Below are 16,076 nucleotides of genomic sequence, written 5' to 3' on the forward strand. Positions count from 1 at the left end.
AAGCATCCTTCGAAACTGACGTCATAGATCTCGATGACATCTCTTCACGTGTTTCACAGATCATGCGGTATCATAACATTTGTAAAGCGGAAGCAACCTCGAACCATTTTGTTGCATTTTGTACGCCTGGAAAGGCTCTAGTATCGCCTATCGTCCACACTCCCCTCTTATGACCTCCTCATGCAAGTGCTGACCTCTGCTCGCCGCATCGCGATCTCAAGCACCATCCACCCAACTACAGGTCCTTTAGATCTGTTTCGACCGCGAAATCTCTACCCGAATCAGCAATGACCATATCATTTTTCAAACACACTCACGCTCAACCTGCACCAAAGCCTCCTCTAGCAATTGTTTTTTGAAAGCAGGCTTGGCCAACTCGGACTGCACGTTCTCCGTCACAGTTTTGACCAAAGCCGCCTGCTCAGCCTCACGCTGTTGCTGCTCGTACCTCACCCAACTGTCAAGGACCGATTTCAATTCGGCCTTGACCGCTTGCTCCTGTTGAAGGAGAAAGTTTTCATGCTCGAGGGCATTGGTCTCCTTTGCGACGGCATACAATTGCTCGGTGAGGGGGACGACGTCTTTGAGAAGATTGACGGAATCGATACGTTCCGTCACCGCTTTTGTATGCTCAGCACGGGCAGAACCGAGGACGTCCTTGATACGCTGTATGTCAGCGAGTGGTCCTATCGCTCCCATATACTCCACATTCTGAATGACCCTTCGTCTGATACGACTTGTCTACTTAGGAGTAACGAGAAAAGTAGTAGAGAGGTGAATGACTCACATTGATGTGGTTCTCCGCCCAGGCGGTGTATGGTGAACCGATGGAACGGGCGATAGCAGCGAGAAGGACGAGAAAGCCGACAGCGAGGACGGTTTCTTCATTGGCGACCTGAGTGTCAGCGATGCTCAGCTACTCTCCCCATTATTTATCCCGCCTTCTGCCATTGTGACGATGCCCTGAACAAGTCCACCAACATGCTCCTTTTTCATCGTCTCACTCTGAGCTTCTCAGAACACGTCATACAGAGGTCAGGATGTGGACAACCTGACTCACATAAATCTCCGTGGACACTGCCGCAGCAGTCACAGCTGTCCCCAATACGATCCCACCAGTTTTGGTCCAGAGTGAAGTGGAAGGGACAGAATTGATGATAGCTGCCGCTCTATCGTCGGGAGATTGTTCTATACCATCAGTTCTTTACTCTTCCCGTCACTGCTGTTCTTCTCCCCCATAGCCTCCTCTCCACCAATAGTGTCGACTCTACGTTCGTCCGGTTTCCTCTTTGACATCCATGCTGCTCATATCTCTTTGCTTTCCAATCGTACTCCTGAAGGTAGGGGTGAAGTCCTGTCACCGAGTACTCACGAGTGGATAGAAATCTGGAGCTGAAAGAGTCAACAGCTTTCCAGACAATAAAAAGAAAGAGACATACGGTTGAACCGCCAAGACACGAGCAGGAACGACCGGTCGAACGCCTATGGTTCAGCTCCCGTACACCGAGACCTCTAAAAGTAAGGCTTACCTGTCCGGAGGGATCTCAATGCTAGACGAGCCGACATTATCGATCTGGTTGAGAGGAATGTAGAGCCGGAAAGGGACGGAAGGAAGGGAGGATGGGGTTGAGTGGGATATTCCCGAAGTGCCGATGGGTGTGGCACCTGCCCATCAATTCACACCACGCCTCTGTCCACTATTACTTTCGACATACTTGCTTTTATCTTTTCTCAAACCTCATAGCAACATGGCAGAACAAGAACTAGCGGATGATCTTTTCGGGGATGACGAAGAAGTCCCACCTCAGCCACCATCTCCTTCACCGGCAGCTACGACCTCCAAGTCGATGACGCCAAAGCAAGAAGAGGAAGATGTCAAAACTGAAGCTGCTCAGTTGGACGATCTTGTGAGTCCTCCCTCGTCTCTCGTTTCTATCCTCCCCCTTCTTTAGGCAGATCGTCCTTTCAATATTAATACTTGATCTTATAGAACTCTCAGATTTCATCTAGCATCTGAAAGATACTTGAGCTGATTAGCAGTTCGGCGACGAAGATGCAGATTTACCATCCACCGCTACTCCACCTTCTGCATCCCCCGACTCTCCTCGTACTCCCCATCCATTAGAATATGAAGAACTTGATCAACCCGGTCCCGTTACTGAAGAACCTGCCAAAGCGGAGATTCCAGCTTGGAAAAGACTAGATCCTACCGATGGAAAAGTTTGGCATCTCCGTTTACCCGCTTATGTGAATTATGATTCTAAACCGTATCATCCTGATTTGTTTCGAGCCACTGCTGAGGTCACGGATGGAAAGACGGATCCGTTAGGTGCGAAAGGACGGATGATCGGGGTTAGGAATACTATGAGATGGAGATGGGTCACTGGGGCTGATGGGGAGCCTGTGAGTGTTTTTTTCTAGACTTCTCTTTTCCCATTCACACCTCATCTTTTATTCGGATTTTCTCGTCATTTGAGCTGCAGAAGTTAATGTTGGATTGATGGACAAGGGTTGGTCTGAGATAGGCCATGAAGATCGTCGAGCAAGGAATGCGTGTATAAACGAGAATCACGCCTACCGGCCAAAAAGTGTATCATTGTAGAATTACTCTTACTCAACTGTTCAGACCGTAATAAAAGGTCTCACTTGAGATCAAATAAACCAGACAAATGAGAAGGATACGAATCGAGGGTGAGGGTGTCAAACTAATCTCATCAGACACGTCAAACAAACTCACGAATGCTCCGTTGGTCAGACGGTTCCGTATCATTACAAATCGGATTAGAAATGTTTGATGTTTCACCATCTCACAATACCCTCTCTCGTCCTTCCGACCCTATACCTCCTACAACTTCAACCCTTCCTACAAGTTCAAAAGAATCTACAAACACTTATATCCTTTTGATAGACGGTACAAATCAACTTTTAGTAACTCAAAATATCTTAGCAGGAACATTATCTCTTATTCCGACTTCCATGACATCCAAAACTCATTTGGAAATCTTAGGTCATGTAGGTCAACAACATGTAAAACATTCACGTATGAAGATATTAGATGATTTAGAAGATTTAAGTTTAGTACAAGAATTATTACAAAAAGCTTCCACATCAAATGGAAAGACGAAAATCGTCAGGAAGAAATCTACTGGTGGAGAAAGAGGTAGAAGGTTTATGAAGAAAAGTAAAAGAGGTGGGAGTAGTGATGAAGAAGAATTAGGTTTAGAAGGTGAATATGAAGAAGATGATGGTTTTGTAGTTGCTGATTCGGATAACGATGATGATGATGATGGAGATGGAGATGGAGATGATGGAAATTATGGTATAAAGAGAAAGAAAGGTGGGAAAGGGAAAAAGAAAAAAGGAAAAGAAGATGATTTAGATATGGTCGAAGAAGCTGATAAAAGGATAGAAGCTGCTGCAAAGGAAAGAAGGAAGAATAAAGGTGTTAAAAGTAAAGAAATGGTATTGGATTCGGACGAAGATGCAGAAGGGGAAGATGAACCTATGGATATGGACATGGACATGGATGATGAGTAATGGGTTGTCATCTCCATCCTTATTCTTCATCATTACACATACCAGATCACTTGATCCTATCACTTATTTATCGTTTATACCAAATCACCAGGTCATGTTGAGTATGCACGTATACTCAATGAATGGTATGTATCAGTGAGAAAGTCAGACAAATCGTGGGAGATCAACTGCACAAGATGCATACACAATAGCAAAACTTCATCTGGATTCAATGTGCAATCTTTGTCATTTCTTTTCAAACCTTCTTCCGTTACCTACCTGAGGCGTCCTCCGTCGTTCTTCACAACATCAATCATTTTTGTATCTTGCAATAAGCATCGCAAGGCATGGCAAAGCATCCTCATTTGGCAAATTTCTTCTATCGTGTGAATCGTTCCTTCTCGTATCGTACAGTTTGTTTTTCGTATAATGCATTGGCGTCAATGTGGGATGTGGGATGTGGAAATGGAATGTAGGAGTGGATAAGATGTTTTTTTGTTATACTTGCAACTCGATCAAGAGTCATAATTTCTTTGAAAAATGTTGTGTATGTCAAAATAACATTTTTCGTGTATTTCTTTTACTTGTTATTTTGTAGAAAACTTGATTAAGCTTGAAAACCATGAGCGTACATACTTTGACGCATCTGTCATGTCAGTTCTAATATTTTCACTCCTGCCCTCCCCATTGCCTTTGGAGGTCTCACCCTGCTCCTCATGACTTTACTCCTTTTAAACTTATCACCAATAACGCAAGCCCGCACTTAGGACAGACACGAAAAGAGGTGGTGAATCACGCTAGTCTGGTTCGTTTGCCAAAAGTAAAGAGATAGAGTGGTAAAGAACAAACAGGATCATCACCGTAGAAAGTATCACACTCACATCTTGTTGATAATATTGTCCCGCGTTCCCGCCCATCATACCCAATCCTCCCATATTAGGCTGTTGTTCAAAGGTCATGCCCCTCATTCCACCGATAGGCATGAAAGGAACATCGATCGAAGGTGAAGCAAAAGGATTAAAAGGATCAGAACCTGGACTTGTCATTTGATTTGGATCTCTTCTCATTTGAGGTTGAGGTGTTCTTGGACTATCTCTAGAATGAGGACTTGTAGTTCCTGTTCTCATAGATTGTCCTATTGGCATATTCTGAGGAACGAGTAGAGGATTAAGATTCATTCCTCCTACCGGAGAGAGATATTGAGGTTGAGCATAACAATAATTTTGATATCCGAATGGTGGTTGAGTAGGTTGATGCCATCGACCAGGAGGGACGAAACCGTTCATACCGCCTGCAGGGAGTGGTAGACCTACAGCTTCGAGTAACATTCGATAAGGTGGAGTGTTTGAAGCTTTTATATCGGGTAAAACACGCCGGACAGATTCTAAAATTTTGGATTTTTCATCAGGAAGAATTGTAGAGGTAGCGAGTATTTTACCAATGACTTGAGAACCGTTATTTGCATCACTCAGGATTTCCGTGAGAGTCTGATCGTTCGGTGAGGTGAATATGGAAGAGATTAGAATGGCTGATGCGGCAGGTTCAGCGGTCTGAGTTATTACTGAGAGTTAGGGAAATTATCTTTTGAAAAGAGCGGGGACTTACTTCTTAAAACTGTCAAAGAGGCAAGTTTGTGGGTACATAAATGGGCGATATGAGGGGAGAAACGATTGGCCAAAAGACCGTACCTTCCCGACAAGTTGGATTGATCTACGAGCCAAGTAAGCAACAAAGCGCCATTAGGATTCGTAGCTAGAGGAATCGAGTTTAGGATGATACCGGTGGAAATGCGTTTCTAGACATCAGTATACTTCACTCATCAACTGGTATGGTCCGAAGAATACGATGAGCCGCAAAGACATGATGAGGACTCACTCGTTGGTAGACAGACGTATGAGGACTCTCCAAACAAGTCCTCATGCACCTTGCACCAAACCGATTCTGTGAGATATCCCACATACGATCCATCATAGCGTCAAAGACATATTCATTGTACGGTGCCCCGAACCTCAACGTCCCAGCACACACATAGTTGCCGAGGGAATCACACATCAGAGGCGGAGCGAAAGGTGTGAGGTTTTGAGAGATGATCATCTTCTCTTCGGGAGTGGAAGCGCATTCTATGATCTTCTGCGCTGCCCAGGTCCCGTTCTTGTGCACACCTATGGTAGCTAGATGAGGAGCGATTCTTTCTAGCAGACCTAGTCGAAGTGAAGGGTCTGTGCGTTCGAAGAGCTTTTGAATGATTGTATTGCCAATATAATCACTTGCGAGCTGAACCCATGAGTCTGATGCTTTTTCACAAACGAACGCAATACTCACTTCTGCCGCATCGGCCATCATTTCCCGAGAAACGTTATCGATTTCTTCCTGTGTCATTCCACCAGCGTCCAATCGTCGACGGAGCTCTTTCAAATGGGCAGCCTCAAATCGCCTTGATAATCTTTCGTGGACGCCCGGAATCATAGTGTAGTAGGTTGCTGGTCCTCTCGGCTCTATATCCATCAGTAAAACCAAACTCCATCGATTGTTCTGAATGACGTACCAGCCGCAGCACGGACATGACTATCTTCCTCTGCTCCATCTCCACTCAGAACCTGCATGATCATTTGTTGTTCCGAAACAACCCCATTGGTAGCGAGACCCTTCTCCAAAACTTGTTCGTGAATTCCATTCTTGACGAGGTCGATGACCAAAGGACTGCGATAATTCTCCACCCCGCCGTTCTCGGAGGACAGCTGTTGTTCAGTCGGCACAGAGTCGGCGCCGTTGACAGATTCCAAACCGGATAAGCTGCCGAGCTTTGGCGTAGTTTCTTCCCCTTCTGGACCTCCGATAACAGGCGAGCGGGTGGGAACTCGGGCAAAGCCGATACGCACAGGTCCAATGTCTGAACCAAGAATGTCACGACCGTTCAGAGCGCTACGAGCAGCGACGGCAGAATCGAGATGTTCAAAGTTGACAAAACCACAGCACTGAAAATCAGTCACAACTATCTCCTCAAGAAAAAAATTATCACCTTGTGCATCAAAACTCTGGCTGATTCAACAGGACCAAATGGAGTGAATATCTGTAGCAATGTCGAGGAAGACGTGGTAGCAGGGATACTTCCGATCCATAAAGCTCGGGTTGGAAGAGAGCTTTGCTCGTCACCTTGTTCTGGTGAAGACTCTTCAGCGCCAGGTACAGGAGGGGGAACAGTCACCGAAGTCAAACTATTGGGGAAGACTAGACCAGGAGGTGGAGGCGCCACGGAACTACTAGGCATTCCGGTGGGAGCTGAATCAATCTTTCCAAAACCGATACGAACCGGTGCTGTCTCTGAGAGAGCGGGCACATGCCCACCGAGACGATTGAGGACGTCATCTCTGGCCCGGACAGCATCGGCTTTATCCATAAAGTTGACGAACGCACATGTCTATCCATCAGCTTAAAGACGATGAGAGTGAGAGGAGAACTGACTTTTTCAGGAAGCATACGAACACTTTCTATAGCCCCATAGACCATGAAAACTTGAAGCAACGACTGGTTGGTAGCGCTGACATCTAGATTGCCTATCCATAGACTCCTGGTGGGCATTTGAGGTGTGGAGAATCCCTTGTCGACATCAGGCGTGCCGGTCCTGGAAGTATGAGAGGAGATGCTGGGACGTTGAGCCCTGGTCATCGAGCTGTCTCTCGAACGACTGATATTACGATCCGATGGAGAATGTGCATAGGCATAGGGAGCTTGGAACGTTGAATATCCAAGATTGGCCTGAACTGGAGATTGAGGGATAGATGCTAAAGCTCCCGCAACTCGAGAAGAGTTTCCAATCCGACGATTAGGATTATCCAACACGCCAATGGTCGTAGCTCTAGGTCGATGATTCATATCTCTGAATAATCCACTAGAAGAGTTAAATGTCCCAGCTAGATAACCGTTTTCCGGATAATAACCAGAATCGTATAATCCCATCTGTTCCATAGCCCCTACCATGCCTTCGTCATTCGGATACTCTTGATGATTTTGAGGGTAAGAAGTTGCTGAACTGGATTGTCTAAACGCCTGACGATTGAAATTAGAGACTGTCGAAGCTCTCAATCGACTGACAGGACCATTATTTGCGATAGCTCGAAGGGTTTGATTACGAAGTTCTGTCATTGATGCTGGTGGAAGTAAAGCATCTCCCCCTTCCGCCAAACCGAGATAGTCTAGAGTAGAGAATTGAAGATCTTCTGTTCCCAGAGTAGCCGCTGAACCCGAAGGTGAAGTGAAGCCAAAATCGCTCTCTTCGGTCTGTGCAGATTTACCGAGTGGTGAGCGTGATGGATTGGAGATGGTCGGTGCGAATAAAGAAGCGCCGTAACCGTTGCCTAAAGGTTTTGAAAGCAATGTGAGTGATCCAGAACGAATACGATTGACATGTGTGGGTGTTTCTAAATTAGCAGCTGAAGACGCTGCGTGTCGAAGGGCAGGACGTGATGGAGCAGAATTGGGATAAGCAGGTGAAAGTGCGGAAGTACGAGTGAGTTGAGGGGTAGCAGTCATAGGTGGTTCTTCTGTGATATGACGTTGAGCAGGAAGACTAGAAGGGAGGGTTCTACATTGTTAACACTGGTAATAGAGAACTTCAATAACTTCTTCCGGTTCTGTCGGTAACCAAGTTATCACAAGCGACATGTTACACACAGGGTAAGTCTGAGAAGGAAGGAAGGACGGATAGATAGATAGGAGAAACTGAAAACTCACCCAGCCCTAGCCCTTCTGAAACCTACAACCACTGAATCCACTGTAGTATCCTTGATTTGATCTTCTTGTTCTAATTCTTCCGTTTCTGAAGTTGTAAAAGGAGAAACATTGTTAACTCCCACTTCATCTCTTATCTCACGCGCCCTCTTTGCGAAAGCCGCGCTTGGAGCAGGTGGAGGTGTTCTACCTTCTCTATTTCTACTATTCCCAGCATCTGGTGAAAGACCAGAACGTTGTCCTACCACTCCAACAGGTCTAGGAGGTGACATTATGGTTTGACAAACAGATATATCAATTGAAACGCCCTCAAAGGGAGGGTGGAGTAATGATGACCCCGATTCGATTGTAACGGCGGTGTATATTGACTAGTAGTAGTTTTTCGTCTTTTGAATTATATCGAGTATGAAGGATAGGAAACGTATAAAGTACTGAGGGTAAATAGGAGATGATGTATCAAAAGAAACGATGAAATGACATTTAAAGAAGGATAGAGATGGTCGTGAAGCTGAATTAAGATATGAAACTCCCAAGAGAGTAAAGGCGAGTGATGACGGTTACTTTAGCGTCCTGGTTGGGGGGGGTCAAAGAGTTACCGTTTCAAGACATGAAACGTATTTGCGGGGTTGTAGATTATGACTTTCTATTTCTGGGGGTAGGAGATGGTTTCGATACTGCGTCACGGTTGAGTGGTAGGTTGGATGATAGAGGATTATAGTGAAAGTATGAGGATGGTGGGAGAGACAAAAGAGGAGCAAGGGGTTTGGGTGGGTTTGGGTGTGAATGGCCAGGGTAAAAGAGACATCATGGCCCCGGATTACCCCGCTTCGACTAAGTATTCTGTTCACTAGTGGGTAAACCCATGTACCTATGTATCGATACGTATGCTTCGAATAATGCTCTTAAAGACGTGATCTATTCACCTCTACAACACTTCACGAATACTAGTTTTATCTGTACATAGTCCGTCCTCCAAATTTGGCAGGTCAAAATAATCTTTCACGCGACCTCGAGGGAGACGAAACTTTCTTCGACATTCCATCCGTAAACATTAATCCCCCTTGACGACGGCTACTTAGCCATTCACAATCCATGTCTCCGGTTCGAGATACGACTTACTTCCACTTTGACTTTTGATACTCCCCTTTTGGTACATGTCAACATCCCCAACATTTCTGCAGTTAACAGTTCCTGTTGGGTATGATGCTGCGACCCGAGACACTTTGACACTGCCCACGCGCCCCGCAATCCTACGTCATCTTTCGTGGCACTTTTCTGACATGTGGCCGTGGGAACGTCCATAGTCACTCCTGAGGTGTGCGGGCGTGAGGGTAGTTGACTCGAAGCACAGTTTACGAGTATTCCATCGTAAAATACCTGATGAACACATGCATAACCATCTCTAGACCCAGAAACTCCCCCATAGGTACCTCAAAACTTCATACTGTATAGTCCCCACAAACATTCTGTGGTTTCACAACAAACCTTCACTATCATCCGTTTCTTCCGCCACATGACCCCTAAATTCTCTTTCCTTCATACCCCATCGATTCCTACCTATCAAAACCTTTTCCGCATTACTAACTGTACTACTATTACTTCTTCTTCTCTCCATATTCCCCCCTCTATCTTCATCCCACATACCACCACTTCTCTCTCTATCCCATTGAATTCGTCTATCCCTCTCCCTTTCTTGATCCCTCTCATTATCTCTCCCCCAGGTAGAGATATTATTCCATTGAGTAGCTCTATCTTTATCCCATGGAGATGAATAACTTTTCCTACCAACATAAGTAGTATGTCCTATACTTGAATTCCTCTGTTTCAACCCTGTCGAATTCATCTCCTTGTATAAATCACGAGAGACCGGTTGAACCTCTCTAGGTGCTAAAGCAGCAGTATAAGATCTTCTTTTATTCGCTGGTGATCCTGTTGGACTGTTCGTATTGATTTGTTGAGGAGAATCATATAATCTTGTAGAAGCAGAAGCCACAGTGAAATTCTTCAAAGCTTTTTGACGTGATTCCAGTTGTTGGATTTTATTACGTACAGAAGGTAATATAGAAGTTGAAGAATGTGTTGAATCTTCACTTGGAGATTCACCACTTCTTTCCCATTTACCTGATTGAGCAGATTGTACTGAATGACCAGAACGAGCAGAACGATGAGATTGATGGGAACGGATTGAATGGATAGAAAGTGGTGAATGTGATCTGGAAGGAATGATATGATCATTAGGATGTAACATGTACATTTGTTCTTTTGAATGATCCTGATGAATTGATTGATTCGGATAATTCGAATGGTTCAGATCCCATTTATCTTGATCATCCTTGATAGAAGTAACAGATGATATTGGTATCGGTATTGATTCTTCATTATTATCCATCCGAATATCATACGTCGAATCAGGCATGTTGACAGCTGCCACTGCTAAAGAAGGATGAATAAGAGGAGGACTTTCCAAATGACTATCCGAAGAAGCTGAATCAGATGCTTTACTAGGTGCTAACATTGGTACAGTTTCATCAGATCCTCCAGATGAAGAAGAAGGATATAAAGAAACCTCATTTCTTAGATGAGAACTAGTAGTCGTATTGACATTCGCATTCGAGGAAACTTGACGAGACATCAATGGTAAACCAGGAGGTCTTAAAGATTTCAAAGATGGTGTAAATTGTCGAACAGCTTGTGCTATCCTAAATGGTGATAAACTTCTTGCTGGAGAAACTGTTATCGTTAAAGATCTACGTCTTCCTTCTGATCCTCCTGGACGTAAAGGTGATGGTGTAGTAGGATTATTGATATCTTTTTTATTCTTATTCTTAGAAGTTGGACTAGGAGTTGATCTATCGAAATCTTTTCGACTTGGTATCGAATTTGGAAATGATGATCTTCTACGAGGAGTGTCATTCCGATTACTTTTTGGTGAAAGTTGTCCTGATTCTGATTTATCCGGTCGATTGGAAGATTGAATCTTATTCGGTGATCGTATTGAGAAATCTCTTTTAAAAGCTTCTTGTATTTGACCAAGTTCAGATTCTTGTTCAGATGCTACCGATACGGCACTAGGAGCTATAGAACCATATGGTGATTGTGCGGATGAAGAAGTATCGTTACGACCAAGAAAACCGAATCCACGATAATTCGTTTTAGGTGATGGAGCTTCTAATTCTTCGGTGTAGTCGAATGTTTTAGGTGAAGGAGGTTCCCAAGAGTTCTCATTGGTAGGCGCGATAAGATGGTCAAGTAAAGTTTCGTTTCCTGGATGATCTGGTAGATCATCAATGATTGTTTCATCTCCTACGTCTCTTTCTTCTTCCTCTTCACTCTCCTTTCTTCTCATCTGAGATGATGGATCTGTAGGACGAGATGTGTGATGAGAGGTTGGATCGTTGGGTCGAGATGTAGGATGAGAATGTGTCAATTGTGAAACACCACTTTGGATGATCTCATGATTCAATCCAACGTCGGATTCGACATCCCTGTTCTTGACACTTCCTCCTTTTCGTATGTGAAGAGGAGATGTAGCTCGAATATCTGATTTACCAGATTGACGAGATTTGACCGATAATTGTTGTCCAGCTTCATTTGACACCCGAACGGATAAATATCCTCCTTCTGAAAACGGTCCAACGGAAGGTATGACACCTAATTCGTATAATTCTTCACTGGGTGTAGCCAATGGTCTAAATTGACCTAAAGCTGGTGAAATATCATCTTGATTCTTACCATCTTCTTGGGATACTTCATCCCTCGTCATAGCCATTGTCATAGCCGCCAAACGTTCTCTTCCTTCTTTCCTCTGAGCGACAAACAATGGATCATCGGTATTATCCATCTCTTCATCTTCCTCCACCAGACTTCCCTCTCCAGATCGGTCGGAGAGGTACGAAGTCAAATTCGAAGCTTTCGGTCGGACACCTCTTTGTTTTCCGTTGATCTCGACAGAGAATGATCCTGATCGTTGATTCTCTTGACTACGTCGATCTACGGTATAGGTACTTCCTACTGACATTGGTCGTGATGGAATAGATTTCGGACTCAATCCTTGTGCTTGTGCTTCCGCTCTTACACGTCCTGCGGCCAGTAGGGAATCGATATGTAGCGTCGTCGAACTAGCTCTAGCGGGATCGGCCAAAGAACCTCGATCAGAAGCTAATGGAATTGTTTCAACAGGTTTGTACATTTTGGTATTGGGTTGTACGTCTAAGGGTGAGACTGATGTCCTTCCTGTGGGAACGGTGGCTTGAGCGAGAAGATAAAGTCCGTCTCCAGGCATTGGAGGAGGATCGATGGAGAGAAAGTTGATTATCGTGATAGGAATATCGACATATATGCTGTTATTGACAGTGACGCGAAGTGTATAGATCACTTCGAGTAAACGGGTTCGTCGTATGGATACAATTCCTGCCTATGTGACGTCAGTATGATACATTTCAACTCTTTTCATGATACAAGCATTTTCATTCAGATTGCACTCATGGGTCATAGTAACGAAGACAAGTATGTGTGCGAGGATGGTGAAAACATCATGATGATAGAGGTACAATGGAGTAACGAAAGAGGAATGGTACTTACAGGGATTTGCAAAGACATGTCCCATTGTCCTCTTTGACCAGGTTCAATCCCAGTCCACCAATTTTTTCCAGTCACATGTCCACCACCATGTCCGACAGAATCAGCTTCAACAACTTCCTCACTGATCCTCTTCCTCTGCGTCGAAGTGGTACACGCATCGACATCCGGTTCAGACTTTCTCGATTTGAAAAGACTATGTTCCGTATCGAGGGATTCGTCCGGTTTGAACATTTGAACCGTTTGGAGTAAAGCTAAATTCAAACTCTTTATCTATATCTCAGTCTTGATCTCTTGCGTAAAAGAGGATTACTGACTTTACGAGTGGAATTATTTCTGATTCCAACTTCACACCATACTCTTTGTCCACTGACCCAAGTTCGTCGACCCAAAGCCACAGATAGAACAACTTTTCCTTTCTCACCTGTGATACTCCATCCTAAACCCGATTCGACACTGGCTGCGATAGGCTCGGCCGAGGGAGCGAGAACAGTGGAAGGGTTGAGATAAGGTAGGACTACAAGGGGACGATAGAAATGAGCTATACTTCGTTTACCTGTAGCAGTCATGAGTTTGACAGAACCGACCACTACGTATCGTACGCTCGGACCTTTGCCTTGAATACCGTAGGATCCTTTTGCACCACCGTTTAGAGGGAGACGCATGTTGAACAGAATGTTGTGGATACCTTCAAGAGCAAGACGATAGCCTTCTTCGTCGGGTGCGTCACCAAAGAGAGAACAAGCTGGTCCGGTCTTATCTTGGAAGTTGAATATGGGTAAGGAGTGAGGTTGATGGTAGAAGATATGTCTCGCATCCCCGAGGTCTGAACATTAGCATGAAAGGGTACGATATGTCGTAACTTACCTTCGAAACCTACAACACGGACTTTACCTCCTCCAACTCGCAATCCATCGGACCTCTTACCGCCATTTACTCTAACTTCCATCCTACCTCTCACTTCACCACCTTCGACCACGCATTCTCTTTCAAGCATGACATCGATCTCAACCCTCGCTTTGCGCCTTTTGGCAGCTTCTATTCTCACTGCTTCTGGGGGAGGCCCATCGGCATTCGGCCAGTCCTGAGGATTGGGAGGAGAAAACAATCTATCCCTACTTGCCCGTCTTGACTTATTTCCCAATACCAAACCCAGCTCCGCCGACGCTCGCTTATAGTTCGAAGCGGGATGTAGCAAAGTTCCCTGTCTGGCCAAAATAGCAGCGCCGTCAGATAAGCTTCGCCCTCTTTGTCCTGGTATGCGTTGTTGAGAGGGTATATCCTCACTCCAGGGTCGCGATCGTGATGCTTGACCTTTCCCAGACTGTAAAAAACCTGTGACATGATCTGAAGTTGTTGTATCGGGTGTAGGAGTGAAAACACCACCATTTCGGCCATCAATCATGGCACCCGGACGGAACAGTCCATCTCCATTGGGTGAGAAAGCAAGCATCATCCCACCTCCTTCTGCTGACAGTAGCACGGCATTTTTGGAATGTGTGCCAGAACTAAGGTCTGATACACGTTTGTTCCCAACTGCTTCAGTGGAAGAACGGTTTTGTTGCACTGAGATAGGTTGTCTGAAAGGACCTTCACTGGGTAATGTGACAGGGTTCGTATATGGAGATACCCTACTGGAAGACGATTGTCGATCGGTGTTTGCAGAATGATTGGAATTCTGTCTAGGCGGAGGTTCGGGAAAGGGAGCTTGTGCGAGACTACCAAACGTCCCTATAGAGTCATTCGTTTGATGTGTCCCTTGAGATGGTGTGTCAGATGGGATATGCGGAGTAGGAAGGGTTGACAAAGTTGTCGTACTGCGAGATCGTTGTTTTGGTTGGACAGTCGAAGTGGAAGATCCACGAGATATGGCAGATGAAGCTGATTGTTTTTGATCTCGGTCATCTCGATCTGACAAGGGCGTATACCGTCCACTAGTGACGGCCTCTTCGCTTCTGGTTCCCGCTCTGGCTATTCGTTGTAACAATTCAGAGCTTTTGGAAGGTCGAATATGTCTGCTGGTACTTGCCACACTAGAAGCGTTGGATTCTTTCCTACTAGGAGCCTTCTTTTGCTTCTCTGTGAATTCTGGGATGGTCATGACTTCTGGGATATAATTTCTCGGGACGATGCTGGACCTGGGCGACACCATAGACGGAGCGCGAGGACCCGCAGGTCTGATGGGGGAAGGGGGTATAGCACTAAAGCTCGCAAACCCTTGAGCGGATTGATGACGAGTATGAGTTGGACGCAATGCCAAGACCGGTTGAGTGGGTTGTCCGGATTGTTGAGGAAGAGCAGTAGCATGTCTTTGAGGAGAAACATTCAAAGGTCGATCTGGCGATTGACTTCGTCGATGTTTAGCGATAGGAACAGGAAGCCTTCTTCTTTCCTGAGAGACGCTGTTTATCGCTCGAGGACCTACACCCATACCTGTGAAGGTGTGAGGAGCTTGGGACTGATTGGAAGTCATGTTCAAAGGTGGAGGAGAAAGTGTTGAATAGAATATACCTAAGCCTTGAGAAGTAGGAGTTGGCGAGATAGTATGAGGAGGCATCTTGGTAGGTAGACAGGGGTAAAGTATTGTTAGGGTAGTTCCCGTCCTTACGTCAATTTAGGTGGCTTGGTTTATGGTTCCTGAAAGTAAGCTTCAAATACGTCGTACGTTCTACAGCATCAGATATCAGGACAGATTGTTCAGAAACTTTAGAGGAGATAGAGATTACAAGAATTATGCATGTGTCTTCTTTGTGTTTTCCCTTCTCGTCCGCTATGGAGAAGACGAGTTTTCCAGAGGAGGTAAAAACATCGTGAGGGGATCTTCGCAGTCGGTAAAGAGGTAGGAAAGCGGGGGTTCTCTTTCGGTTTTTGGTAAATCTGCGGTGAAAGAAAGCCGCGAGGTTGAACCCAGGTGGGCAGGTAGGGTACCGCATGTGGGGTTCAGGTGACCGGGAGAAGAAAATTAGAGATGGCTGGATGGGGGAGTCGGATATGAGGCAACTCTAATTTCGACGACACGTCCGATGGAGCGCGTAGGGATAATCCCGACGTGGCGCGAATTAATCCGGTTGAAATTTTGCCACTTTCTCCCAAAACCCGTCACTCAACCCGAGGATCTTGTCACTGCCAACGCGAATCTCGTTGGTATACCGAAATTCCACCCATTCACTGAATACTTACTCATGCATGTTCTGTCGCATATCAAAACGTTGCCAGCAGTCCTCTGAACTCATTCATGTAGGTAAAAATCCGAA

General features: G+C 45.3%; 4 protein-coding genes across 4 annotated transcripts; 1 reads left to right on the forward strand and 3 right to left on the reverse strand.

The window, feature by feature from the left end:
* Positions 1-93: 93 nt before the first annotated feature.
* TREMEDRAFT_39278 (uncharacterized protein) lies at positions 94-1,580 on the reverse strand. Its single transcript, XM_007004905.1, has 7 exons — positions 1,530-1,580; positions 1,440-1,482; positions 1,373-1,392; positions 1,061-1,188; positions 788-895; positions 318-666; positions 94-272 (listed from the first exon to the last, which is right to left on the reverse strand). The coding sequence occupies exons 1-7, from the start codon at positions 1,564-1,566 to the stop codon at positions 247-249; spliced, it is 711 nt and encodes a 236-aa protein (XP_007004967.1). The 5' UTR covers positions 1,567-1,580; the 3' UTR covers positions 94-246.
* Positions 1,581-1,748: 168 nt separating this feature from the next.
* On the forward strand, positions 1,749-3,537 carry TREMEDRAFT_68884 (uncharacterized protein; the record flags this gene model as incomplete). Its single annotated transcript, XM_007005126.1, has 3 exons — positions 1,749-1,907; positions 2,041-2,403; positions 2,719-3,537. The coding sequence occupies 3 exons, from the start codon at positions 1,749-1,751 to the stop codon at positions 3,535-3,537; spliced, it is 1,341 nt and encodes a 446-aa protein (XP_007005188.1).
* A 164-nt stretch (positions 3,538-3,701) lies between these two features.
* On the reverse strand, positions 3,702-8,516 carry TREMEDRAFT_73973 (uncharacterized protein; the record flags this gene model as incomplete). Its single annotated transcript, XM_007005138.1, has 9 exons — positions 3,702-4,162; positions 4,398-5,077; positions 5,122-5,311; positions 5,392-5,790; positions 5,839-6,011; positions 6,062-6,491; positions 6,536-6,934; positions 6,979-8,098; positions 8,248-8,516. 9 exons carry the CDS (start codon positions 8,514-8,516, stop codon positions 4,124-4,126), a joined length of 3,699 nt encoding a protein of 1,232 aa, XP_007005200.1. The 3' UTR covers positions 3,702-4,123.
* A 1,202-nt stretch (positions 8,517-9,718) lies between these two features.
* Positions 9,719-15,379, reverse strand: TREMEDRAFT_62670 (uncharacterized protein; the record flags this gene model as incomplete). The annotated part of the gene is made up of 4 exons (XM_007005000.1): positions 9,719-12,658; positions 12,826-13,095; positions 13,140-13,648; positions 13,690-15,379. The coding sequence occupies 4 exons, from the start codon at positions 15,377-15,379 to the stop codon at positions 9,719-9,721; spliced, it is 5,409 nt and encodes a 1,802-aa protein (XP_007005062.1).
* Positions 15,380-16,076: the final 697 nt, after the last annotated feature.

The sequence above is a fragment of the Tremella mesenterica genome (assembly GCF_000271645.1).
Source record: "Tremella mesenterica DSM 1558 unplaced genomic scaffold TREMEscaffold_6, whole genome shotgun sequence".
Lineage (NCBI taxonomy): Eukaryota > Fungi > Basidiomycota > Tremellomycetes > Tremellales > Tremellaceae > Tremella > Tremella mesenterica.

Bases quoted from the DNA above. Each gene is read 5' to 3' on its own strand.
- TREMEDRAFT_39278 (XM_007004905.1), bottom strand. From the start codon at position 1,566: ATGTCGGCTCGTCTAGCATTGAGATCCCTCCGGACAG. The intron at 1,393-1,439 runs GTATGTCTCTTT...TGACTCTTTCAG, and splicing joins CGTGTCTTGGCGGTTCAACC to CTCCAGATTTCTATCCACTC. The intron at 273-317 runs GTGAGTGTGTTT...TGATTCGGGTAG, and splicing joins GGCTTTGGTGCAGGTTGAGC to AGATTTCGCGGTCGAAACAG.